This window comes from Papaver somniferum, unplaced genomic scaffold, assembly GCF_003573695.1.
Source record: "Papaver somniferum cultivar HN1 unplaced genomic scaffold, ASM357369v1 unplaced-scaffold_119, whole genome shotgun sequence".
Taxonomy (NCBI): Eukaryota; Viridiplantae; Streptophyta; class Magnoliopsida; order Ranunculales; family Papaveraceae; genus Papaver; species Papaver somniferum.
In genome coordinates, this window is record NW_020620936.1 from 4136692 (window position 1) to 4163585 (window position 26894).

General features: G+C 36.4%; 1 protein-coding gene and 1 non-coding gene across 2 annotated transcripts; both read left to right on the plus strand.

Moving 5' to 3' along the window:
* The first annotated feature begins 231 nt into the window (after positions 1 to 231).
* Positions 232 to 338, plus strand: LOC113330871. Its single transcript, XR_003350568.1, has one exon. It is a non-coding gene; the product is annotated as a small nucleolar RNA R71 (small nucleolar RNA).
* A 13683-nt stretch (positions 339 to 14021) lies between these two features.
* Positions 14022 to 14965, plus strand: LOC113330814. The gene is made up of 2 exons (XM_026577624.1): positions 14022 to 14158; positions 14257 to 14965. The coding sequence occupies exons 1-2, from the start codon at positions 14022 to 14024 to the stop codon at positions 14963 to 14965; spliced, it is 846 nt and encodes a 281-aa protein (XP_026433409.1).
* Positions 14966 to 26894: the final 11929 nt, after the last annotated feature.

Genomic DNA, 26894 nt, shown 5'->3' on the forward strand with positions numbered 1-26894 from the left:
GTACTTAAGAGATGATCTGTATTCGGGGACTCCCCCATCTCGCCAACCCTTCTGACATTTGAGTCATGTCTTGTATAAAACTGTTGTGCATTTGAGGTCATACTCTCAGTCAGACTAGTTGCTTGCAAGATTGTCTTCTCAGTGAGTGAACCACCGGCTTTTGCATCAATCAAATTCCTCTTTTCTGGAAGTAATCCTTCGTAGAAGTATTGAATGATAAGTTTTGAGGATATATTATGGTGAGGGCAACTCGCCAGCAACCTCTTGTATCTCTCCCAGTATTCATAAAGAGATTCTCCAGTAATCTGTAGAATACCACTAATCTCTTTACGAGAAGCAGCCGCCTTAGAAGCAGGAAAGTACTTCTCCAAAAATAGCTTTTTCATCTCAGTACATGTTGTAACACTCCCTGGAGGAAGATAATACAACCATTCTTCTGCTAAGTCCGTTAATGAGAACGAAAAAGCTTGTAGCATAGACATATCTCTGTCTTCGGTTCCTTGCCTTACACTTGTCATATTGTGTTGAAATACTTGAAGATGACGGTTCCTTGCCTTAGACTTGTCCCTTGAACTTCGGTAGATGATGAACTAGATTCGACTTCAGCTCCACTAAGTTAGTGATTGTAATGCATAGTGGTTGCGAATCTAAGCATGGAGATGTCAACTCTCGTAACTTCCTCTCCATGGGTGGAGGTGGTGGAGGATTTGTACCATCGTTCACCATTGTTGATGTATAAGGTTCTTCTTGCAACTTTGGACGTGCTTGTAGTACCATTCCCTTTCAAGTTTGAATTCCGCACCTCGGGTACTTCCAATCCTTCGATGCCAGAGATTAAGTACCTAAAACAAAAATCTAGAAAACAAATTTAAAAACTAAAAATAAAATCTAAAAATAAAATAAAACTAAAAGAAACAACTAAAGCTACCGACTGCTCCCCGGTAACGGCGCCAAAATTTGATGTGTGTCGTAGATGCTCAAATTAATTTACTTATCTTCTAATTTACTAATGAATAATATAGCAGTAAATAAGGTTCGTCCCCACAAAGAGCAGGGAGTTTTAGTTGTTAAAAATGTCAGAAGGGGGGTTTGTTTTAGATTTAAAGTAAAATCAAAGCAATTAAAAATAATTAAGATTGGAAGCAATGGAGAGAAATATGATCAGGGAATCCTTCTATGTTACTAAACATTCATCAAAGTAGCATATTCATCTATTCTTTGTAAGTCACATATTATTACCAACCGTAGGAAAACAGCTAGCGCAGTGCTATCCTCAAAATTCCTTAAGTCACTGGACACCGAAGCGCTCGAATGCCAGATTATATCCTCTAAACCACCTAGAAGTAGGGCACTCTAAGTGTAGTTTGGTCAAATGCTTTATATTTTGTAAATTTAGGTCAATCCTAGTAGTTGAACTCTTAGCGCAAGGTTCACTTTCTAGTGTTGCTTTTACTTGCGGTTGCTCCACAGAATCCCTCTGCAAGGTTTCGCAATTTCTACTTGTGTAGAGAATTATTCAACAATTACGGATATCCTAATTTTCTACTAGCATTAGGTTAACTAATAAACTATTTCAGTTGGCCACCTAAATAATTTATCAATCAATCATAATATTAGTTATAGTAAAAACAATCAATAACCATGTGAAGAATTAAAATGGATGTATATGCTGAATCAAATCATGTATTAGAACTTAGAATTCATCCCCAATCACTAAGAAGTTTATCTAGTCATGGTGCTAACAAAACCCATGAGTTTTTATATGATAAAATGGTAAAGAAATAGTTATGGTGATGGAAATATAGCTCCAAACCCTAGCTTTTCTTCTCTTGAGTTCTCCTCTCCAATAGCTTGATAAAAGATTAAAAGATATATCAAAAATATTAGAAGAGTCTCTTATATAGTACCCAAGTTGTAGTTTCCCCATGCGTGGATCCCGGTCGAAACAAGATGTTAAACTTGCCAAAATTCCACCAAAATCTAGCCAAACTTGTGTGGAATAACCCCACACAGCCAATGGGCTGACGTGCCGAACAAGCCCTGAAAGAAGCCCAACCCTCTTAGTCTTTGGCTTGTCAGTTCCACGGAACTGACAGCCTATTTTCTTCTTCTTTTCCAACGGTCAGCTTTTCCGTCCGTAACTTCTCCTGTATCTTTTTCCCTTTTCTTACACTGTAATCACGGCTAGGAATTCCCATACGAAACTTGTCCTGAATGTTTTCCTACTTTTCTCTACAGTTTTGCGGCTGAAACTTTCTAGTCGTAAGAGCAAGTCTTATGGTGGAATCCAACCTATTCCAAGTGTGTAAAATTCATGGAATGTCAAGTCTAGTGGCTTCCAAGTTGGGGTTTTCCACAGAAAATCCAAGCAAGGTTCCATGGTTTGGTGGAAGGGTCCGTGGAATCCATCTAAACGGCAATAAGAATAGCGTTAAACGCAATTAAGAATTGCGTTTTTTTTTATCCGTAGATTTAAAATGAGTTGTTGAAATCTAACGGCTGAAAAAAAACTTCATTCTTAATTGAGTTTTTTAGCTCCATTCTTAATTGCGTTTTTTTTATTCGTAGATTTAAAATGAGTTGTTGAAATCTAACGGCTGAAAAAAAAGCTCCATTCTTAATTGCGTTTTTTTAGCTCTATTCTTAATTGCGTTTTTTTAGCTCCATTCTTAATTGCGTTTTTTTAGCTCCATTAAGAATAGTGTTTCTACTATTCCACCATTACACTTGCGCTTCCATCCACAGTTCCAAATGTTGAGGTGGCGTGGAAGATGGAAGATGGATGGATTCCACCATAAGACTTGCTCTAATATCTCATGTAACTTTTCTCTATTTCTTTCCTTCTTTTCCGTCAGTTCCATACGACTCTCGACTATCCCTGTTCTCCTTCATTAATAGCACCCAACTCCATCGAGTTATTTTATCGCTGGCAGCAACTTATCTTTCATCAGAAACTACTCACTACTGCCATCCACTCTACCTACTCCGGCAATTAAACTCTTTCTCCTGCTATCTGTTGCTCAATGCCTGGACATTTTGCTCCAACTTGTCACTACAGATATGCACAATCTGACAATTACATGGCTCAAGCTTACAATACTTCTTAAGACTACTTTGGTGATGATTGTGAAGAATTTTGGTGTCCAGAACCTGAAGCCTTTGCAGTTTACAACGATGATCCTTATACTTCACAGTCTGGTGCTTCTACATCCTTTTTTGGTGCTTCTGCTTCTCATTCTAATTGGATTCCGGACTCAGGTGCTACACATCATCTTACTTCTGATTTGTATAATCTCAACTTACACTCTGAGTACCATGGAACTGATCAAGTTCGTGTAGGAAACGGCTCAGGTTTGCACATAACTCATATTGGTTCTTCTAATTTTCAGAATGGCTCTACAAAGTTTGTTATGTCAAATTTGCTTCAGGTACCTTCAATAACTAAGAATTTAATATCCGTGCATCAGTTTACCAAAGAAAATAATCGTTTCTTTGAATTCTATCCTGATGAATTATTTGTGAAGGATATGGTTACTCACAAGGTGCTCCTTCATGGTCCTGTTAAAGATGGACTTTATCATCTGGAGTTTACAGCAGCTCAACTTAAACAAGCCTTTGCATCCGGTACTTCTACTCTCTCTAGTTGGCACAACAAACTGGGATATCCTGCATATCAAACTTTGAAGCATGTGCTGTCTTATGTTGATGAGGTTATTAGTGATCATATGTCTACTACTATATGTCATGATTGTCAGTTAGCTAAGAGTCATGCTTTGCCCTACTCAAAATGTCTAATGCCAAAGATTATGGTCCTTTAGATCTTATTCACACTGATGTATGGGTATCTCCTTTATGTTCAATAAATGGCTACAAATATTATGTGTCATTCATAGACTCATTTAGTAGGTTTACATGGATATATCCTTTGGCATACAAGTATGAAGTTCTTTATACATTTATCAAATTTAAGGCTCACATTGAGAGGTTATTATCAAGAAGCATTAAATTTATTCAATCAGACTGGGGAGGAGAATATATAATTGTGTAAACCTACTTGGATTCATGTGGAATTGGTCACAGAGTGTCATGTCCTCATGCTCATGCTCAAAATGATACAACAGAGAGAAAACACAGGTACATAGTGGAAACTGGTTTATACTCTAATCTCATGCTTTATTATCATTATCTTACTGGTCATATGCATTTGAAACTGCTAATTTTCTTAACAATAGTCCACTTCAGTCTTACACGATGTCTCTCCTTTAGAATGTTTGTTTCAGTTAAAACCAGATTATGAGTTCCTAAAAATATTTGGGTGTGCATGTTATCCCTGCCTAAGACCTTTAATAATCATAAACTGCAACCAAGATCTGTGAAGTGTGTTTTTCTGGGTTATAGTAGTTTACACAAGGGATATAGATGCTTAAATCTGCAAACAAACAAGATCATAATTTCTAGAGATGTTGTCTTTGAAGAGACTGCATTCCCTTATGCCAATCTGTTTCAATCTCAAGACTCTGCATCTGCAACTTTATCTAGTATGTCCATTGTACCTTCACAAGTTACTACCTTAGCACCAGCTATTTCTAATGAAGTAATTGTTCCAGTCAGTTTTGAGAAGATTATCTTCCCTGAGTTGCCTCTATTAACTGCATCTACTTCCTCACCTCCTTCAGTTACTGCTAATGCTCATCATATGCAAACAAGAGGTAAACAGGGTATCTTTAAACCTAAAGTATATGCATCTGAAGTACAATCTGTATGTGAGGATATCACAGTTCCAACTTGCTATACTGAAGCCTGTAAAGACCCAAAATGGAGAGCTGCTATGGATGAAGAAATTAATGCCTTAATCAAAATGGCACTTGGAAGTTAGTTACTTCAGCTGATGCATACAATGTTATTGGGTGTAAATGGATATTCAGGATCAAAACAAATGCAGATGGATCTATTGAGAGATACAAATCTAGACTATTAGCTAAGGGTTACAATCAGGTAGAAGGCATTGACTATCAGGATACTTTTAGTCCAGTTGTGAAGCCTACAATAGTGATAACAATTCTTTCTATAGATCTTTATAAAAGCTGGCAAGTTAGACAATTGGATGTAAAGAATGCTTTTCTACATGGCCATTTATCTGAAGATGTTTTCATGTTTCAACCTCCAGGTTAGTCTGATACTGTGTTTCCTCATCATGTATACAAACTTCAAAAGGCTCTTTATGGACTCAAACAAGCTCCTAGAGCTTGGTTTGAAAGGCTAAGAAAATTCTTGCTCCAGAATGGTTTTCAATCCTCAAAGACTGACACTTCATTATTTTACAGAGTCAATGCTTCAACCACAATCTATATTCTTATCTATGTGGATGATATCTTAATCACTGGCAATGGTCCTTCTACTATTCATTCTTTGATTACATCCATGAATAATGAATTTTCCATCAAGGATTTGGGTGAGCTTCATTTTTTCTTGGGCATTCAAGCTACTCATACTTCAGAAGGTATTCATCTTAGTCAAACTCAGTACATCTCTAATTTACTCTCTAAAACTAAGATGAGTGTTTGCAAGCCTAGTGACACACCTTATTCAAAACCTCAACCAGCTGAGCACTCTTCCTTATTTGAAGATGATGTTTTGTATAGAAGCACTGTTGGAGCTCTTCAAATTTAATTATATAATTCACCTAATCGCTGCTTTCGCAGAGTTTTAAATTGTTTGAATGATTTTCTTAATTATTTGTTATTCAGTTTGATAGGTTTTGCTTAAGGTTTACAAATAATGTTTGAGAATCTGTATGATTGGTAGTGAATTAAAGATAAAAGAGGACTTAAGAATTGAATAAAGTTTTGAAATATTTATCATTCAATTTTGCATAATAGTGGAATCTAGTGTCTTGGTTACCTCTCGCACCCATTGTTAATAATTTTGTATATAATTTTATTAAATCTTTAAATTTAATTTTCACAAGTCCGAGAGTTTGAACCTCATTACTACAACCCACGAAAAATCATTAATCAGCAGTTAGCTACAATGTTAAAGCAAAAATCTAGAAATCAGTGGTTGGTTGAAGATGCAAGTAACACTAGTTTCTTTCACAACATTATTAGAATTCGAAGGAGTAGTAATATGATTTCAGAGCATGTGGATGATCATGGGGTGACTGTTACGGATTGTAATCAAATTAGAGATCTTGCGGTAAACTATTTTATAAACAAATTCAATGGAGATGTTTCTGTCCCCGTGGATTATCTGTTTGATGTGGAGCATGAGAGTATTTCGTTTGAGGAGAGTGGTCGTATGGATCAAATTCCTTCTTTTGATGAAATATATGAGGCGGTTTTTTCTTTGGGAGCAGATAGTGCGCCAGGGCCTGATGGGTTTGCTGGCTTCTTTTATAGACATTGTTGGGAAGTTATTAATCAAGATTTAGTTAATGCTATTTTATATTGCTGGGTGAATAAGACCATTCCCCATGGAGTTAATTCAAGCCTGTTGTTGCTGCTTCCGAAGGAAAGAGGTGCTAATACTCTTAATAATTTTAGACCAATTGGTCTTAGTAATTTTTTCTTTAAAATTTGTACTAAGATTTTGGCTACTCGGCTTGGTAGTGTTTTGGGTAAACTTGTTTCTGAGGAGCAAGTTGTTTTTATGAAGGGGAGAAATATTCATGAAAATATTAGTCTAGATTCGGAGATGGTGAATGAAATCCAAATTAAATGGAAAAATGGAAATGTTGGTTTGAAGCTGGATATTACGCAAGCTTTTGATACAGTAAGTTGGAGTTTTATTCTGGAGGTGTTTAGAAAGTATGGTTTTTCGGATTGGTGGTGTGGTTGAATTCTCAATTTTTTAAAATCAGCTAGGATTTCTGTGCTTGTCAATGGTAATCCGGAGGGTTATTTCAGTATAGATAGGGGGCTTCGTCAGGGAGATCCACTATCTCCACTGATTTTTGTGTTGATTGAAGACGTTCTCAGTAGAAATATCACGAAGCTTTTTCGTGAGGGTGCAATGACTACTATGGTCTCTATAAAAGGTATATCTCCCACCCACTTGTTTTTTCTGATGATATTATGATTTATTGCAAAGGTAATATGAAGAGATTGAGAAATCTTGTAGCTCTTTTGGGTTCTTATCAGCGGTCTTCTGGTCAAACAGTTAGTCGAGCTAAGAGTAAGATTTATTATGGAGGAGGTTCTTTGTGGAGGAGAGCTAGGATTTCTAATTTTTGGGGGATGCCTATTGCGACTTTCGCGGATAGGTATTTGGGAGTTAAAGTTATGTCAGGTGCTGTGAAGTATCACCACATTGCTAATGTGGTTGAAAAGATTAAAGATCAATTAGTAGGTTGGAAGGGAAGGATGCTCTCTTTTCAAGATAGGGTGGTTTTGGTGAAATCTGTTATTGCGAGTTTTTCTATTCACAAAATGGTTGTTTATAAATGGCCAAGGAAGTTTGGTCATCAATGTGAAGTGGATTTTCGTAATTTCTTATGGTCTGGTGATTCTAAGGTGAGTAAATCTTTTGTTAAAATCCCTAGAATCTTAAGATGAGAGAAAAACTCTGGCGCCTACTCTACGGTTTTAGGGTTTTTCAAATTTTCGATCATTTTTTGTGATTCAATGGAAGAAATGACTGTTGTTCCAAGCACATCTAATAACAACAATCAATCTTTCGCTGACAAGGTGAAAGCTAAGCAAACTTTACAACCCACGACTCTGGATATTAATAGTTTACCAAATCCAAATTTAATTGATGGTGAACCATCTTTGGTCATTCCTTCGAAGTTTTACCAGGACGGATGTAAATCATTCGAGCATAGCTCCATTGCACGTCTAAACTTCACAGGTTTGAAGTTTATGGAGGTGAAAAGCAGCTTGATTAATCAATGGAAGATAAACCCTAACTCTGTTAGTGTCATGACAATGAGCAATGGTTTTTTTGTTATCATGCTACAAGATGCGGAGACGAAGGAGCGAATCCGTCTTACGAAGTGGTACATCAATCAGAATGAGTTGAAACTCATGGATTGGTATCCATGCTTTGATCCGGAACGCCAAAAAACTTCCCATGCAACTGTTTGGGTTCACTTCCCAGGACTACATGCAGAGTTATGGACAGAAAAGTCTTTGTTATCGATTGGGAAAGGGTTGGGATCTCCGATTCTGGTTGATCAGCGAACTCTTAATTCGGAGTTTGGAAAGTTTGCATCAGATATGGTTTATATAGATTTTGCGAAACATGTTCCAGAAAGGATTCGATTAACGGCTGGGGGTCGTACTTTCTGGGAATATCTGGATATACCAAAAAAACCAAAGTTTTGCACGAAGTGCAGCATTATTGGGCATAATGATGATGATTGTAGGAGAAAACAAAAGTCAGACGAACAATCGTAGGCTAATGCTAATAATGCAGAGAAGGCTAATGTTAATAATGCATAGAAAGGGGATTCTTCCCAAGGTTGGCAATCAGCAAAGAACAGGAGGAAGATAAGGGGTGAGAATTCCAATGATCCTGCTGGTTCAAATACTACCTATGTTAATGATAAACCAAACACAGTTGAGGAGAATGTTGGGAGTGTGGAGGAAACTGCCCAGCTTGAGAAGGAGTTGGCTTCTTCTGAAGCTCTTTTGCAAACAACGTCTAAAGCTTTTGAGGAAGCTAAACAGGCGCTAGCTGCGAAAAGAGTTTTAACTGGTAGTTCATTAGTGGGTGAAACTAATAACTCGAATGCTAAGTCAGTTACGAGTGATGAATTGGCAAGAACTAATCACTCTAATGCTGATAAGAATAAGGCTAGCTCTTCTGCTACTCCTGTTGCAACTGATGGAGAGATAAATCACCAGTCTGATGACACAGTGGTTGATAGTATCTCGGAAACTCCAACTTATCTAGAAGTTACATATTCTACGGTGGTAATATCACCAAATTAGTTCAATGTCTTAAATGACGAACTGGGCTTAATGGAGTCGGAACAACAAGCTGATAAGGGTATAGAGAGTTCTGACGATGATTCATCGCCAGAAAAAGCTACTGCAGGTGTTAAAGGTTCTAAATTGGGTGATTGCCATGAAGAACAAGTTAAACACAAGGAAAAAAAGGAAGCCTGGTCGTGTGCTGGTTTCAGAGAAGCAAGATATTTCTTCAGCGTCCAAGTCTGACTCGGATACGGAAATTAATGAATTAGGTATCAGAGTCTATAAGGGATTCTCTCCTATACTTCAAAGAAGGGATCTGTCTCAGAATCCTAAGGTTAAAAATAAAAATACAAAACCAGTTTCTTAATGCGGGTTCTCTATTGGAATATTAATGGGGTGGCGAAAGTAGAAGCTGGTTTGAAGTTGCGAGAGTTGGTGAATGAGTTTAAGCCGGTTATGCTTTGTACTGTTGAGCCTAAAATTCAGTACTCCGAAAATTTTATTTTACGTCTAAATTTGGGTGGTTTTGTTAAAAAGGCAATTCATAATTCTTCTTCAAGCTCTTTAGGTAATCTTTGGATTCTTTGGAGTGAATACATTGAAGAGCCAGTGGTAGTTAATTCGACTAGGCAGGCCATTACGGTTAAAACTGAGGGAGTTATGGTCTCTTTTTTGTTCATGCTAGTTATATTCAAGTTACTAGAAGGAGGTTATGGAGTCAACTTTCGGAGTTTGACACAGTGATTCCTTGGCTGGTTATAGGTGATTTTAATTGTGTTATTCGGAGGGACGATAAGAAGGGTAGTCGAGAGCCGCGCACTTCTTGTATAAATGATTTTAGTGATTGGATGGAGGAGAACAACTTATTTGAGGCTGATTCTTTGGGTTCGAAATTCACTTGGACTAATGGTCAATCAGGTGTTGGTAGAATTCTTAGTAAGCTTCATCGTGATGTTATTAATGAATCTTGGTTGATGAAGTTTTCGAATTGGCGGTGTAAAGCTCTTCCTAGGGAAGTTTCCGACCATTGTACTCTCATTGGCTATCCTTTTATTGCGCCTAGGTCTAAGCGTGCTCCGTTCCGGATTCAGAAAATGTGGTTCACTCATCATGGTTTTTTGGGTATGGTGGAGGCTTATTGGAACGCTCCGGCTTATGGAAGCCCTAACTTCATCTTTCCTTTCAAACTGAGACGTTTGAAGGCAGCAATCAAATTATGGAACCAAAATATTTTTGGTAATGTTAATGCTCGGCTAAAACAAGCTCAGTTAAAGTTTGAAGTGGAAAGTCTTAATTCTGATGAAGACCCACATGATACTACCAAACTTAATGTGATGAAAGATGCCCTGGTTGTTGTTCAAGAAGTGCGGTTACAACATCATATTATGCTCAGGCAAAAGTCGCGTAATAAATGGATTCTGGAGGGGTCTAGCAATACCTCTTTCTTCCACATCAGCATCAATATTCCGAGAAGCAATAATACAATATCGGAGCTTGTTTCTGATGATGGTTTAGTTTAATGATCCGGACCTTCTTCGTGATCATGTAGTTAATTATTATAAGTCTAAATTTAATGGGGAAGATTTTCTAGTGGAAGACCATTTGTTTGAGTATGAACATTATTCTATTTCTCAGGTGGAAAGTGAGATGTTAGATGCCATTCCTACTTTTGAAGAAATCAAGACTACGGTTTTTGATTTAGGAGCGGATAGTGCACCGGGACCGGATGGGTTTTCATGATGTTTTTATAGGCACTGTTGGAATATTATTCAACAAGACCTTCTCAATGCTATTATTTTTTGCTGGACTACTAAAATGATTCCTAATGGAGCTAATTCTAGTCTCATTCTTTTGCTTGCGAAGGTGAGAAATGCTAATTCTTTGAGAAAATATAGACCTATTGGTCTAAGTAACTTTTTCTTTAAGATTTTTACTAAAATTCTAGCTACTAGACTTGGTAAGGTCTTGGGTAATTTGGTGTCCGAAGAACAAGTAGCTTTCATGAAAGGGAGAAATATTCATGAAAATATTAGTTTGGCGTCGGAGATGGTTAATGAACTGCAAATTAAAAGGAAGGATGGTAATTTGGGTATGAAGATGGATATTTCTCAGGCTTTCGATACGGTTAGTTGGTCCTTCATTTTGGAGGTTTTTAGAAGATATGGTTTCTCGGAGAATTGGTATTCTTGGATTCTCAATATTCTGAAGTCTGCTCGTATATCTATTCTTATCAATATTCTGAAGTCTGCTCGTATATCTATCCTTGATCAACAGGGGTTTGCATCAAGGAGATCCTCTTTCTCCTCTTATTTTTGTTTTGATAGAGGATGTTCTTAGCCGGAACATTACTAAACTCTTTCAAGACAAAAGCATGACCCATATGGTAAAGCGTAATGGTGTTGCGCCTACTCATCTTTTCTTTGCTGATGACATTATGACTTTTTGCAAGGGAAATATGAAGAGTGTGACAAACTTGGTGAAGTTGCTTGATCGGGCCAACGTGTTTGTAGGGCGAAAAGTAAAATCTACTTTGGTGGTGGGTCTTTGAGTAGGTGCCAGACTATTGCCAATTTTTTGGGAATGGAAATTACTTATTTTTCGGATAGGTATTTGGGAGTTCAATTCATGCCTGGAGCTGTGAAGTATAGGCACATTAGCAACATCATTGACAAGCTAAAAGATCAGTTGTCAGTCTTAAAAGGTAAGTTACTCTCTTTTCAAGATAGAGTTGTTCTTATAAAACATGTTCTCTCTAGCTATTCTATACACAATATGGATGTGTATAAATGGCCGGTTAAATTCATTCATCAATGTGAGCGTTTTATTCGTAATTTCCTGTGGTCGGGGGATTCAAACTTGTCGAGAGCTTTTGTGGTTGGTTTTGATAAGATATGCTATCCTACTAAGGAGGGTGGTATTTGTCTGACTAGTATGAGAACCATGAACAAGGCTCTTCTAATGAAACTCTGGTGGAGTATTAAGTCTTCTAGGAAAAATTGGGCTCGGTTCTTAGAAACGAAGTATACTTGCAGAGATGGTCGCATTAAATTGGTTGGTGTTAAATCGACTATCCTTCCAGGAATTCGTTGGGTTCACTCAGAGGTTGTGCGGAACACTAAATGCCTAATTGGAGATGGCAGGGCTACGTCTCTCTTTTATAACGTGTGGTATGGTGTTAAGGCGGCTGATATTCTGGATCGTACATATTTGGACAGGAAAGCTCGTGTTAGTGATATTATAGTGCAGGGTGAATGGGTTTTGCAGGGGGATCATTACAATGATCTGGTGAATGTTGGGGTTGTGATGGATGATCTTCCAACTATTCAGGGAGGACAGGATATAAAAATTTGGATGCCGGACTTGAGGGGTCAGTTCACTGTCAAGTATGCTCGGGAGTTGGTTAGGGATAAATATCCTGTATTTGAAGAAGCTAGTTTGATTTGGAGGAAAGTTGTGCACCCTTCTTTGACAGCACAAAACTGGAAGTTTGTCCGAGGTGTGTGTGCCACTCTGGACAACGTTCGTAGCAGATTCAAGATTTCTCTGGCATCGTCTTGCTGTGTGTGTCAAACTGAAGAGGAGACCTTGGAGCACGTTCCTTGGAGCTACTGTTTTGTGCAGAAAGCTTGGAGATGGTTATCAGGTATTTTCCACATTCAGCCACACTATAATTTAATTTCTTCTATCAAAGCTGCGAAGAATGGCAGTAGGATGTTTAAGGATTTATGGCTGGTGTCTAACCTGGTCATTAGATCGGAGTTATGGTATACTCGTAACAAAAAAAATCTATGAGAAGAGGAATCCGTGTTGGTCAGTGTTTCAGAAAAGGGTTTTCAATCTTATTCATGAATACTCAGATCGCATGAAAGGTTTCATGAAGAATACGTGTGATGATTTACGTGTGCTGGACTTCCGTGTGAAGTTTAGAAAGGTTAAACACTGTGTCACTGTCCAGTGTGATTGGGTTCCGCCAGAGCAAGGAGAACTGCTTCTTTGCTGTGATGGGGCCTCTCGGAACAACCCAGGCGTCGCTGGTGCTGGAGTGGTTGCAAGAGACGCGAGCTGTGGAGTGGTGGGTGCTATGGAAATTGGGCTGGGTATCACGTTTAATTTCTTAGCTGAATTGTATGGAGTTGTATTTGAGCTGGAGTGGGCTAGACAATGGGGTTTTCGTAGGTTCCTCATTAGATCAGACTCAGCAAGTGTTTTTGGTATTTTGGAGCATAATAGTTTACCATGGTTTGTTCAACAAAGATGGGAAGCAGTGTGTAATCATTATGATTCTATCAGGTTCGTTCATTCGTATCGAGAAGCAAATTTTTCTGCGGATAAGATGGCTAGAAGAGGTTGTGATTTGGATCATGGTGTGGGAATACATTATGTAGATCAACCTGATTTTTTACTTTCTATTGAATTACCAAATGTTGCTTATTTTCGTTTTAAGTAGTCTTTGAGAGTATTTGGGTTGCTATGACCTCTTTTCTCTCTATCTACCTTGTAAATATTTTCATTTTAATACATTTTTTGACTTATCAAAAAAAAAAATGAGTAAATCTTTTGTTGTGGCGTATGACAAGATTTGTGCTCCTTATGATGAAGGCGGGTTGGGTATAACTCAGATGAGTGTAATGAACAAGGCGTTGCTTTGACAATGATGAAACTTATGATGATTATGAAGATGAATTCAAAGATCACTATGATTTGACTCAAATAATTGATGATCTCATTCACAAAAAGAGGAATTTTAGAGTTGGAAATAAGAGGCGAAAGCGATTTTGATTTTATTAGTTTTCTTCTTTATGTTTTTTTTAGTGCTTAAGAGCTTATTTTATGAGTTTTTAGAGTTTTTTTTTGCCCCTTTGGTTTATGGGGGTGTGGAGGCATAGCGCCTCCCATTTTGTAATTCTTGTAATTACGTTTTTTTGCTTTAATAAACCATTTTGACCTAGCAAAAAAAAAAAAGAACAAGGCGTTGCTTATGGGTCTTTGGTGGAAAATCCTTAAATCTAATAAAATTTGGGCTCGTTTTCTGCGAGCAAATTTTTTTAATAGGAATGGTGAGTTGGTTCATTATGTGAAATCTTTTATTCTCCCTGGTATCAAATGGGTTTATCCCTTGTGGAAGATAATGCTAAAGTCTTAATTGGTGATGGTCGAAATACTTCTCTTTACTATGACGTATGGGTGGGTGATGAGTCCATAGCTGAAATTCTTGAAGACTTTTCCTTGGATCGTACACTGTTGGTTGGTGACATGCTTACTAACGGTAATTGGAATCTGAGTGTGGAATGTCATCATAATTTGCTAGCTGCTCGAGTTGTTTTTCTGATTTACCTAGGCCGTTAAATGGTGGTGATTGTATGGTGTGGAAGCCCAGCTATTCTGGCAAGTCTATTGTCAGTTCTGCTAAGAACTTGATCCGTAAGAAGTATGCCAAGCTGGAGGGAACAAACTTGTTATGGAGAAAGGCCATTCATCCTGCCTTAGCTGCGAGAAACTGGAAAATCCTTACGGGCGCTTGTGCTACTCTGGATAAAGTCCAAAGCCGGTTTAAAATTCAGATTGCAAACAAGTGTTGTTTGTGTAATTCTGAAGAGGAGACGCTGGACCACCTGTTGTGGCATTGTTTTTTTGCTGAGAAAGCTTGGAAATGGATTGCAGACATTTTTGGTGTCCATTCGCATTTGCAGCTGACAACAGTATACAAGGCAGCAAGGGGGAGAAGTGGGGTGTTCAAGGAGCTGTGGTTGTTGACAAATTTGGTGGTGCGATCGGAGCTGTGGCAGACTAGGAACAGATTTGTTTATGAGAATAAAAAACTTTGCTGGATTTTCTTTCAAAAAAGTGTGTTTAACCAAGTACATGATTACTCAAGACGACTTAAGGGTTTCATGCACTATTCTGTGGAGGATCTCAAATTTATGGAATTCTTTAAACTGGCGCATAGACTGGTTCAGTTTCATGAACCTGTTGAGTGTAAGTGGACTGTACCGGAGATGGACGAATTGCTGCTGTGCTGTGACGGTGCTGCTCATGGGAATCCGTGAGTGGCTGGAGCTGGTGTGGTGGCGAGAGATCATGGAGCAAATGTTGTTGGAGCAATGAGTATAGGTTTGGGTATTACTACAAATTACCTATTAGATAACTTTGGCATTATTATTGGGATGGAATTGGCGATTCAGTGGTTTTTTTTTAAGAGTTTGCATTCGTTCAGACTCATATAGTGCAGTAATGGATTTTACTTCTTCTTCTCTTCCGTGGTTTGTTCGACAGCATTGGAGTGAAGTTTCTTCAAATTTTGAAGCTATTCGTTTTGAGCATTCTTTTAGGGAAGCTAATTTTGGAGCAGATAACATGGCTAAGAGAGGTTGTGACCTTCCAAATAAGGAAGGTAGACACTATACTGGAAGACCGGACTTTCTAAATTCTGTTGAATACCCAAATGTAACTTATTTTCGTTTTAATTAGGCAACAAATTTTTGGGGTCTCTCTGGCCTCTTTTCTTGTTGTTTATTTTATTGTGTAACTTTGCTATTTTCAATACAGTTTGGATTTACCAAAAAAAAAGTTTCCTAAAAACCCTAAAAACACTAAAGAGCCCTGAAAGAGCTCTGGAAAACTCTAAAAAGCTCAGGAAGACTCCAACAAGCTTTGAAAAGCTTAAATTTAATTATACTCCGTAGCACTGGGATCTACAAGCTAGGAGATTTGTTAAAGAATGATAATAACAAGTCCCTAGAATAGTGAAGATCAACTTTGAATGTTCTCTAAAAATCCTTGAAAACTCTAAAAAACCCTTAAAACTCTAAAAAGCCCTAAAATATCTAAAGAGCTCTGAAAAATTTAAAGAGCTCTGAAAAACTCTGAAAAGATATAAGTTAATTATATTTCGTAGCACTAGTATCTACGAGCCAGGGGATTCGTTAAAGCCAGCTGAAAGTAACTTAATTCTTTATAAAGAATGATACTAACAAGATTCCTTACAATAATGAAGATGATCTTTGAATGTTTCCTAAAAATCCTAAAAACACTAAAGAGCCCTGAAAGAGCTCTGAGAAACTCTAAAAACCTCAGGAAGACTCCAAAAAGCTTTGAAAAGCTTAAATTTAATTATACTCCGCAGCACTGGGATCTACAAGCTAGGAGATTCGCTAAAGAATGATAATAACAAATTCGTAGATTAGTGAAGATCAAATTTGAATGTTCTCTAAAAAGCCTTGAAAACTATAAAAATCCCTAAAATATCTAAAGAGCTCTGAAAAATCTAAAGAGCTCTGAAAAACTCTGAAAAACCTATATGTTAATTATATTTCGTAGCACTAGTATCTACTAGCCAGGGGATTCGTTAAAGTCAACTGAAAGTAACTTAATACTTTATAAAGAATGATACTAACAAAATTCACTACAATAATAAAGATTATCTTTGAATGTTTCCTAAAAACACTAAAGAGCCCGAAAAGAGCACAGGAAGACTCCAAAAAGCTTTGAAAAGCTTAAATTTAATTCTACTCGTAGCACTGGGATCTACAAGCTAGGAGATTCGTTAAAAAATGATGATAACAAATCCCTACAATAGTGAAGATCAACTTTGAAAGTTCTCTAAAAATCCTTAAAAACCTAAAAACCCCTGAAAACTCTAAAAAGCCCTAAAATATCTAAAGAGCTCTGAAAAACTCTAAAAAGCTATGAGAAAGCTTTAAGTTAATTATATTTTGTAGCACTAGTATCTACTAGCCAGGGGATTCGTTAAAGCCAACTGTTTTTTTTTTTTGGTAAGTCCAAAATTGTATTGATGAATAACTGATATTTACAAAAAGTTTACAAGAAAAGAGGTCCTAAGACCCCAAAAACTTACAAACTATTTAAATCTGAAATAAGAAATATGAGGAAATTCTAAAGAATATAGAAAATACGGTCTCTCATCATAATTCAACCCTTCACCATTTCTAAGAAGACAACCTCTTTTGGCCATTGAATCAGCAGCAAAATTAGCTTCACGATAAGTGTGAACAAACCGAATTGAATCATAACTCTCTTGAATACTTCTCCACTGTTGCCTAGCAAACCAAGGTACATTAGAATATGAAAAAGCCTTAATCGCTGCCATTGAATCAGAGCGAACTAAATTTCTTCGAAAAGCCCACTTCCTAGCCCATTCTAACCCAACTATCACGCCATAAAATTCCGCCAAGAAGTTATTGGTTCTACCCCGGCCAATGCTCATAGCCCCTACAAAATTACAATCATGATCACGAGCAACAACCCCTGCACCTGCAGTACCAGGATCACCTTTGGCCGCGCCATCACAACACAAAAGTAGCTCGTCCCTACCCGGAGGGGTCCAAAAACATTCAATTGGTATTGTTTGCTTCACCTCCCTATGCCTTACACGAAAAAAATTCAGGATCTCCAAATTTGACGATTTGTTGTGCATAAAGCTTTTTCAAACGCACAGAGTAATCATGAATCAAATGAAAGATTTGTTGCTTGAAAAAATGGATTGTAACTGTTTTGTTCTGAAAATATCCAAGGTTTCTAGTCTGCCACAGCTCCGAACGAATGACCAAAATAGATAAAAGCCATAGATCTTTAACAATCCTACTTCTTCCTTTAGCAGACTTGTAAGCATTAACAACATCATAGTATGGCCGAAGGTTGAAAATACCTGAAATCCACTCCCAAATGTGTATAGCATAAGAACAGCTCCACAAAATATGTCCTAAGGATTCTTCTTCATCCTTGCACAAGTAGCATCTATTTGCCAGCTCTATTTTAAATCTTCTTCTAACCTTGTCAAACGTACCACAGGCCTCCCTTCTATTTTTCAGTTCTGCGCAGCTAGCTTTGGATGAATAGCCTTCCTCCACAACGGGCCGTAAACCTCCAAGACTGGTAATTTCTTCCTCACAAGCTGTTTTGCTGATCGCACAGTGAATTTACCATGCAAATATGGTATCCAAACTCTGATGTCAGCTCCACCTTGCAAAACTGACAGATTATTAAGATCAACTCTAGCCCTTCTGAGCATGATACTAACAAAATTCCCTACAATAATTAAGATTATCTTTGAATGTTTCCTAAAAACCCTAAAAATACTAAAGAGACCTGAAAGAGCTCTGAGAAACTCTAAAAAGCTCAGGAAGACTCCAAAAAGCTTTCAAAAGATTAAATTTAATTATACTCCGTAGCACTGGGATCTATAAGTTAGGAGATTCGTTAAAGAATGATAATAACAAATCCCTACAATAGTGAAGATCAACTTTGAATGTTCTCTAAAAAGCCTTGAAAACTCTAAAAAACCCTAAAACTATAAAAATCCCTAAAATATCTAAAGAACTCTGAAAAACTCTAAAAAGCTTAGAAAAAGCTTTAAGTTAATTATATTTCGTAGCAAGTATGTACTAGCCAGGGGATTCCTTAAAGCCAACTGATAGTAACTTAATTCTTTATAAAGAATGATACTAACAAAATTCCCTACAATAATGAAGATTATCTTTGAATGTTTCCTGAAAACCCTAAAAATACTAAAGTGCCCCGAAAGAGCTCTGAGAAACTCTAAAAAGCTCAGGAAGACTCCAAAAAGCTTTGAAAAGCTTAAATTTAATTATACTCCGTAGCACTGGGATCTACAAGCTAGGAAATTTATTAAAGAATGATAATAACAAATCCCTAAAATAGTGAAGATCAACTTTGAATGTTCTCTAAAAAGCCTTGAAAACTCTAAAAAACCCTGAAAACTCTAAAAAGCCCAAAAATATCTAAAGAGCTCTGAAAAACTCTAAAAAGAATTGAAAAACCTTTAAGTTAATTATATTTCGTAGCACTAGTATCTACAAGGTTAAAGCCAAATGAAATTAACTTAATTCTTTATAAAGAATGATACTAACAAAATTCCCTACAATTATAAAGATTATCTTTGAATGCTTCCTAAAACCCTAAATACACTAAAGAGCCCTGAAGAGCTCTGAGAAACTCTAAAAATCTCAAGAAGACTCCAACAAGATTTGAAAAGCTTAAATCTAATTATACTCCGTAGCACTGGGATCTACAAACTAAGAGATTCGTCAAACTGAGTGAGCAACAGTGTTGTCTTTATCAAACTGAGTGAAATGCCAAGCTTGTAAGGAAGGATTAATGTCTTCAGGCATACAGAAAAACCATCTAAGCTTATTGACAAACTTCTCCCAAACTTATCTGGCAAAAGAACAATGCATAAGAACATGAGAAGTTGTCTCATTACTGTTGTAGAACAAACAATCTTCAGACACCTCTATTTTTCTTCTTCTAAGCAAATCTCTAGTAGGTAATCTATTATGAGCAATCAACCACAAAAAGAATCCAATCTTTGGTGGACATTTCAAGTTCCAAATAAAAGTTAATACAGAACTGTTGTTAATCAAACCATCCTCCACAGTTATTTTATCATAAATTGATTTAACTGAAAAAGTATTATTTTTATTGAGTGACCATTGAAGCTCATCCCCCTCCTCTCTATTTAATCTGACATCATACAAATCTAAGCTGAAAATTTGAAACTCCATCCTTGCTGGAACATTTAACCTTCTAGGGACATTGAGATTCCAGACTTCAAGACCATTGTCAACATTGCACATCTCAGCAACTGAAAAATGATTAGACCTTGACACAACATAAAGACTTGGAAAGCAAATTTTAATAGGAGACTCATACAACCAATTATCATCCTAGAACCTGACTTTGTTTCCATTGTTTACTTTGAATCTGACATATTTCAGAAATAAAACTTTATGTTTCATAATTGCTCTCCAGATAGACCTCCCATAAGTACATTTAGGAGTATTTGAAATCCATTCTGCAACATCACAACCATACTTCTCATGAACTAACTCCAGCACCACTTAGACAGTAAAGCCTTTTTAACATTCTTGAGATTCTTGATACCAAGACCGCCATGCTTTATTCTTCTTTACAAAGCATTCCATTTGACAAGATGATATTTTTCTCCTACCCTTATTGTCATTCCATAAAAAGTCTCTCATGAACTTTTCAAGTTTTTTGATGACAGAAGCAGGCATCTCATAAAGGGACATATAGTAAATAGGTAAACTGGCTAAAACACTGTTAATAAGAGTTATTTTACCTGCTCTTGAAAGAAGAACCTTTTTCCAACCTGCCAACTTTGCAATGAATCTCTCAATAATTTTATCCCATTTTGCTATGCCACCACATCTGACACCTAAAGGTAAACCCAGGTAAGAAGTAGGCGGAACACCATTGTAACAGCCCAACAGAGAAGAGAAAACAGTTAAATCTCCATCATAACCAACTCCAAAAATTTGACTTTTAGCAAAGTTAATTTCAGCCCAGTTAGAAGCTCAAAAGAAATAAGAATAAGCCTGAGATTCTTCAGCTGTTCTTCATCAGCAGAGTGTCATCTGCAAAATACAAATGACTAATAACCATGACACCATCCTTAGCTTGAAAACCAGAAATAAGACCTTCATCTTGAGCCTTTTTGATCATAAAAGTTAAGGCTTCTCCTACCAAAAGAAATAAGAAGGGTGAAATGGGATTACCCTATGTAATGCCTTTAACATTTTTGAAATAACCAGTTGCACTGCCATTAACAAGCACAGAAAACCTTGCATATTCTAGATAGCAATGAACCCACTTCCTCCATTTAGATCCAAAGCCCATCAATCTAAACATATCATCCAAGAAATCCCAATTCACATGATGAAAGGCTTTCTCAAAATCAACTTTGCATAATAATCCAGGCTTGCCACTTCTGATTCTTGAGTTAATCAGCTCATTAGCAACAAGAACACCATCTAGGATTTGTCTCTTTTTTACAAATGCAGATTGCTGCTGAGAGATAATAGTAGGCAAAGTGGTTTTAAACCTTTCTGCCAAAACCTTAGAAATAATTTTGTAAGCACCATGAACCAAACTTATAGGCCTCAGATATTTTATTTCTTCAATTGAATCTTTTTTTGGAATGAGAGCAACAAAGGTATTCTTAAGCCTCCAATCTAGAAAATCTTTCTTCTGCAATTCTTATATCACTTTAAGAAAATCCTCTTTAAGAATATCCCAACAAATCAAATAAAATCTCACGGGAAATCCATCTGGACCTGGAGCCTTGAAATGTCCCAACATTTTGATCGCAACAATGTATTCATCTTCTTCAATATCTCTCTCTAACCATCATCTAACTTCCTCAGAAATAGAAGCAAAATGCATCCCCTCCATATAAGTAATTCGATTATGTGTAGCTTGAAAAATATTTTGAAAGTAAGAAACAATGCCACTTTTTATCTCATTTTCATCCGAAGTTAGCACATCATTTCCTTGATAGAACCAGTGTAACTTCTTCTTCTTCCATCATTTGCAAGCCTATGAAAATACTTTGTATTCTTCTCGAAATCTTGAAAATGTGTGACTCTGCTTCTGATCCTCCATTTTTCAGCTTTAATGATTGTCAGAATGCAATACTCCTTTCTATCATTCACCCTTTCATCCCATTGTGATTCAGAGAGACCATTGTTAGCATGCTCAACTGCATCAAGATTAACAAAAATATCCTCCAGATTCTCAAGCCTTCTATCCACTTCTCCATATTCTTCTTTACTCCAAGGTCTTAGATTTTGTTTGAGAAGTTGCAGCTTTTTACAGAAGACAAAACCAGCGCTACCTGAAACACTAAAGGAATTCCACATATCTCTAACAAAATTAAAGAAATGAGGGTTAGAGAACCAGTAGTACTCACAGCGAAATGGAGATGGACCATGCTTCACTCCTTCACAAACCAGAGAAATTGGATTGTGATCAGAACATGGACGAGCAAGAGCATGTTGAATAACTTGTGGATAAACATTTTCCCAAGCTGGACACACAAGAATTCTATCAATTCTACTCCTTGTGCTGGGTGTTTGATTATTCGTCCAGGTAAATGGAACTCCAATCAAGGGTAAATAAAATAGATGATGCCTTGATATAAAATTATTAAGCTTTCTTATTCCAATTGTAACTTCACCTCCTGAAGATCTTTCATTTTTTTTTTGCTAGGTCAAAATGGTTTATTAAAGCAAAAAACCGTAATTACAAGAATTACAAAATGGAAGGCTCTAGGCCTTCCCACCCCCATAAACCAAAGGGGCAAAAACTCTAAAAACTCATAACATAAGATTCTAAACACTTAATAAAATAACATAAAGAAGAAACTAGAAAAATTAAAATCGTTTTCGCCCCTTATTTCCAACTCTAAAATTCTTCTTCTTGGGAATGAGCCCAGCAATTATTTGAGTCAAATCATAAGGCTCCTTGTATTAATCTCCATAATCCTCATAAGTTTCATCATAGTCATAATCCTTTTCATTTTCATCTGAAGAATAATTACCACCCGGAACAAGCTTAATAAGAGATTGAGCTTTCTTCTTAGTTGACATTCTATCCATTTTCTCCTTTTTTCCTTGAAATAGTCTCATCTAAAAGATGGATCTCTAATGAAATTAGCACGTACTTCATCAATCTAAATAGTACTTGCCTCGTCTAGTTCCTCCGAAGACAAAATATTATCCATATCAAAAACAGTTTCCACCAACCCTGCTTGGATATCCTTGTTATGCTCATGGCTTGAAATTTCCTCATTAGATTTTGAATTCAAAGACATGATCTTGGCAGCTTTCTTGGCCACTTTTCTAGCTTGTTTCCTTGCTAGAATATCTGCATCAAATTCACCCCAATCCTTCGAACCCATACTATTATCTGAGTCACTAGAATCATCGTGTTCCTTCTCCACCAAAGCCTCGCTTGAATCATTAGCAAGGCCTAACTCAGAAGCTAGAGCACCATACTTGTTATTCACCACAATTTCCATTCTTAATAGATCATCCACCAAAAGAATTTCAAAAGGAGTAAATTTAAATGGAGTACCTTTGTTTGGTGATTTCTTACCAATTACAGTTTTCCAATCCTCCTTAGAAGTATTTAAACCTTGAGAATTAGTCACAACATTCTCAAAAATTTTCTTGGTCACGGAAGTATTCAAACCCTGAGTATTATTCACGGCTTGAATTTCAGTATTTTGCTTGGACACAGACCTATCCTTATTCTTAATCTCGGAAATTTGCTGAGTAACCAAATTCTGCACGGACTGGTTTCCCAAATCAACACGGACTGCATGATCTGCACAAGCAGATTTATTCACGGACATTGGCTTAGGTAAGGACGTTTCCAAATCAGAGTTTGGGTTGGACTTAACTTTCTTATTTTGCACGGACTGATTAGTTTGCTTGCAAGACATAATCTCAGAATTCCCTTGCGTACTTTTATTGTCAAGATGGACATAACTATTACGTATAGCCTGATCTTTTTTGGAAGCAATATTATTTTTACACCTTATCAATTTAAGCGAATCTTTCATGAGTGAAGCGAATCTCATTGAAATCACCTCCTATCACCCACGAATAATTCTAAAAACATCTAGTTTCTTCTATCTCTCTCCAAAATAGTTTAACTTCATCAGTGTTATTAGCACAAGGTGCATACACCCCTGCAAACATCCATTCAAAGGAATTGGAAATTGTTTTGCATAATAAGGTTATTGAATATGGACCAATCAAGGAATCCATAACTTGAACCTTTGAAGAATCCCATAAACACAAAATTCCTCCTGAGCTTCCTTGAGAAGGAGAATCTAACCACAAAATGTCTCTTTTTCCCCAACATTGCCACGCCAAAAGATCATTACATTCTTGAATTTTTGTTTCTTGAAGTAAAACAATACAAGGTTTCCAATCATAAATCTTCTTTTTTACAATGTCACGCCTATTGAGATCATTCAACCCACGAATATTCCAACAAATTATTTTGAAATCCATTAAAAACAGCAATCCAAACAACAAAACTTCAAAACACAAAGCCAATTAAACAGACCTCTTATTCTCCACATCATAATTTGGAGGTGAATTTTGAATGTATCCACCATTGCATCGTCGACTTCATTGAGATCCACTGAAATGTAATCCCAATTTTGGAAAAATGTAAACAATTTGAAGAAGAACGCTCTCAATTTCACATCTTAAATTCGGATCCACTTTATGTTTCAAAGTACTCCATTTCTCATTTGTATTCCAGAAAAAATCAAAACACCCAATTTGTTGATTTGAAGTATGTTTCTGTACTTGATCACACTGACGAACTTGACCTATTGAATCAATCATCTCCAAATAAGGTATGGAAACTGCAGCTTGTAAATATTCTGACACATCTTCTTCATTTTGGAAAGAGGGTATAATAGCCGTTGAAGTTAGTTAAGTGTTAATCGAATTTAAAATTTCCACATCTGAGTTCACAAACCCCAAAGCTAACGATTCTGATTCATCTGAAGCGGGCTCATTCGAATTTACACATGGGCCCAGATTCAAATTTGAATTACTGCTGTTAAAATCAACGGTAATATTCTTCTTTAATTCAGAGATATTATCACCGAAAGACTTGCCTTTTTCAGTTGTTGAAAATTACCTGAAGAGATCCCTTCTGCGTGAATCATGTGGTCGTAATATCGGATGAGGAATTCTTGGCCAATCAACATTGACAGACATATTTTTGGATGATTCCCCAGCTGGAAAGTCAACAGGAATTAACTCCAAATTTTGAACCCTGATCTTTCTGAAAGTCTGATCACAAACACCATTGATGACCTGTAAAGCTTTAACCTTAATGGGAAAAGAATAACCTCCAAAGTGATAAAGAAAGGATGATGAAACACCATCAAAACTCCGGACTTTTAATCGAATTGCTGAAGCATCTTCCCAACTAAGTGTAGATGCATGAACTTCCAAAAGACCTCCAAATTTTTCACTAACATCTGTGAAAAACTTTGACCCCATAAGTTAAATGGAACTCCTATAATCTCTATCCATGACCCTTCTGAACTTATTTCTGGTAAGGATGTAGAATTTGACGCATTCCACCACGGCAACAATCTGATTGTCATATCATCTATATTCCAAAAACCCATGTGTATCATAGAATCTTTATCTTGGCCTAAAGCGAAAAAGAAAGCTTTTCGATCCTCAAAGGGAAATAAATCAAACTTCTTCCCCATATTGTATCTTTTTGCAATTTCCAACCCAATGCTATTCCAAGACTCTACTGATTGATTCCTTGTAGTTCGAGTCTGTTCATCAAAAAGAATACCATTAAGTTTTTTTTGATAAGAGAAAAGACTTATAACCACAGTCAATAACCACATCTTGATTCTGATCATTAGATTGAATATTCTTCTTCTTTTTTGTAACCATCTTCCATCCTTCAACATCTTCCGAAACACCATTGCTCTGCTTTTTTCCTTCTACCACTGCAACCCAACTCTACAACCCCTGTAAGCTCTGCTGTCCATGTCGATCTGAACCCAAAAACCCTGCTCTGCTTCGGTGAGAAGATGATGTTCTCGCAATCCTCCGTGAAATTCTCGGACGTTCTCTCTCTGCAATACCAAATTCGATGACTCCAAAAAGTTTTGAAAAGCTTAAATTTAATTATACTCCGTAGCACTGGGATCTACAAGCTTTGAAAACTCTAAAAACCCTGAAAAATCTAAAAATCCCTAAAATATCTAAAGAGCTCTGAAAAACACTAAAAAACTCTGAAAAAGCTTTAAGCTAATTATATTTCGTAGCAAGTATCTACTAGCCAAGGGATTCGTTAAAGCCAACTGATAGTAACTTAATTCTTTATAAAGAATGATACTAACAAAATTCCCTACAATATTTAAGATTATCTTTGAATGTTTCCTAAAAACCCTAAAAATACTAAAGAGCCCTGGAAGAGCTCTGAGAAACTCTAAAAAGCTCAGGAAGACTCCAAAATGCTTTCAAAAGCTTATATTTAATTATACTTCGTAGCACTAGGATCTTCAATCTAGGAGATTCGTTAAAGAATGATAATAACAAATCCCTACAATAGTGAAGATCAACTTTGAATGTTCTCTAAAAAGCCTTGAAAACTCTAAGAAACCCTGAAAACTCTGAAAAACCCTAAAATATCTAAAGAACTTTGAAAAATCTAAAGACCTTTGAAAAACTCTAAAAAGCGCTGAAAAAGCTTTAAGTTAATTATATTTCGTAGCACTAATATCTACTAGCCAGGGGATTCGTTAAGGCCAACTGAAAGTAAATTAATTCTTTATAAAGAATGATACTAACAAAATTCCCTACAATAATGAAGATTATCTTTGAATGTTTCTTAAAAACACTAAAGAGCCCTAAAAGAGCTCAGAAAGACTCCAAAAAGCTTTGAAAAGCATAAATTTTAATTATACTCCGTAGCACTGGGATCTACAAGCTAGGACATTCGTTACAGAATGATAATAAAAAATCCCTACAATAGTGAAGATCAACTTTGAATGTTCTCTAAAAAGCCTTGAAAACTCTAAGAAACCCTAAAAACTCTAAAAAACCCTAAAATATCTAAAGCACTCTGAAAAATTTAAAGACCTCTAAAAATCTCTAAAAAGCGTGAAAAAGCTTTAAGTTAATTATATTTCGTAGCACTAGTATCTACTAGCCAGGGGATTCGTGAAAGCCAACTGAAAGTAACTTAATTCTTTATAAAGAATGATACTAACAAAATTCCCTACAATAATTAAGTTTACTTACGAATGTTTCTTAAAAACCCTAAAAACACTAAAGAACCCTAAAAGAGCTCAGAAAGACTCCAAAAAGCCTAAATTTTAATTATACTCCATAACACTGGGATGTACAAGCTTTGAAAACTCTAAAAAACCTTGAAAACTTTAAAAATCCCTAAAATATCTAAAGAGCTCTGAAAAACACTAAAAAGCTCTGAAAAAGCTTTAAGCTAATTATATTTCGTAGGAAGTATCTACTAGCCAAAGGATTCGTTAAAGCCAACTGATAGTAACTTAATTCTTTATAAAGAACGATACTAACAAAATTCCCTACAATAATTAAGATTATCTTTGAATGTTTC

What these genes read in the sequence shown, in the direction of transcription:
- LOC113330814 (XM_026577624.1), top strand. Translation starts at nt 14,022, where the DNA reads ATGGGTTTATCCCTTGTGGAAGATAATGCTAAAGTCTTAATTGGTGAT. An exon ending in TTTTCCTTGGATCGTACACT is followed by an intron (nt 14,159 to 14,256) that starts GTTGGTTGGTGA and finishes TGATTTACCTAG; the next exon opens with GCCGTTAAATGGTGGTGATT.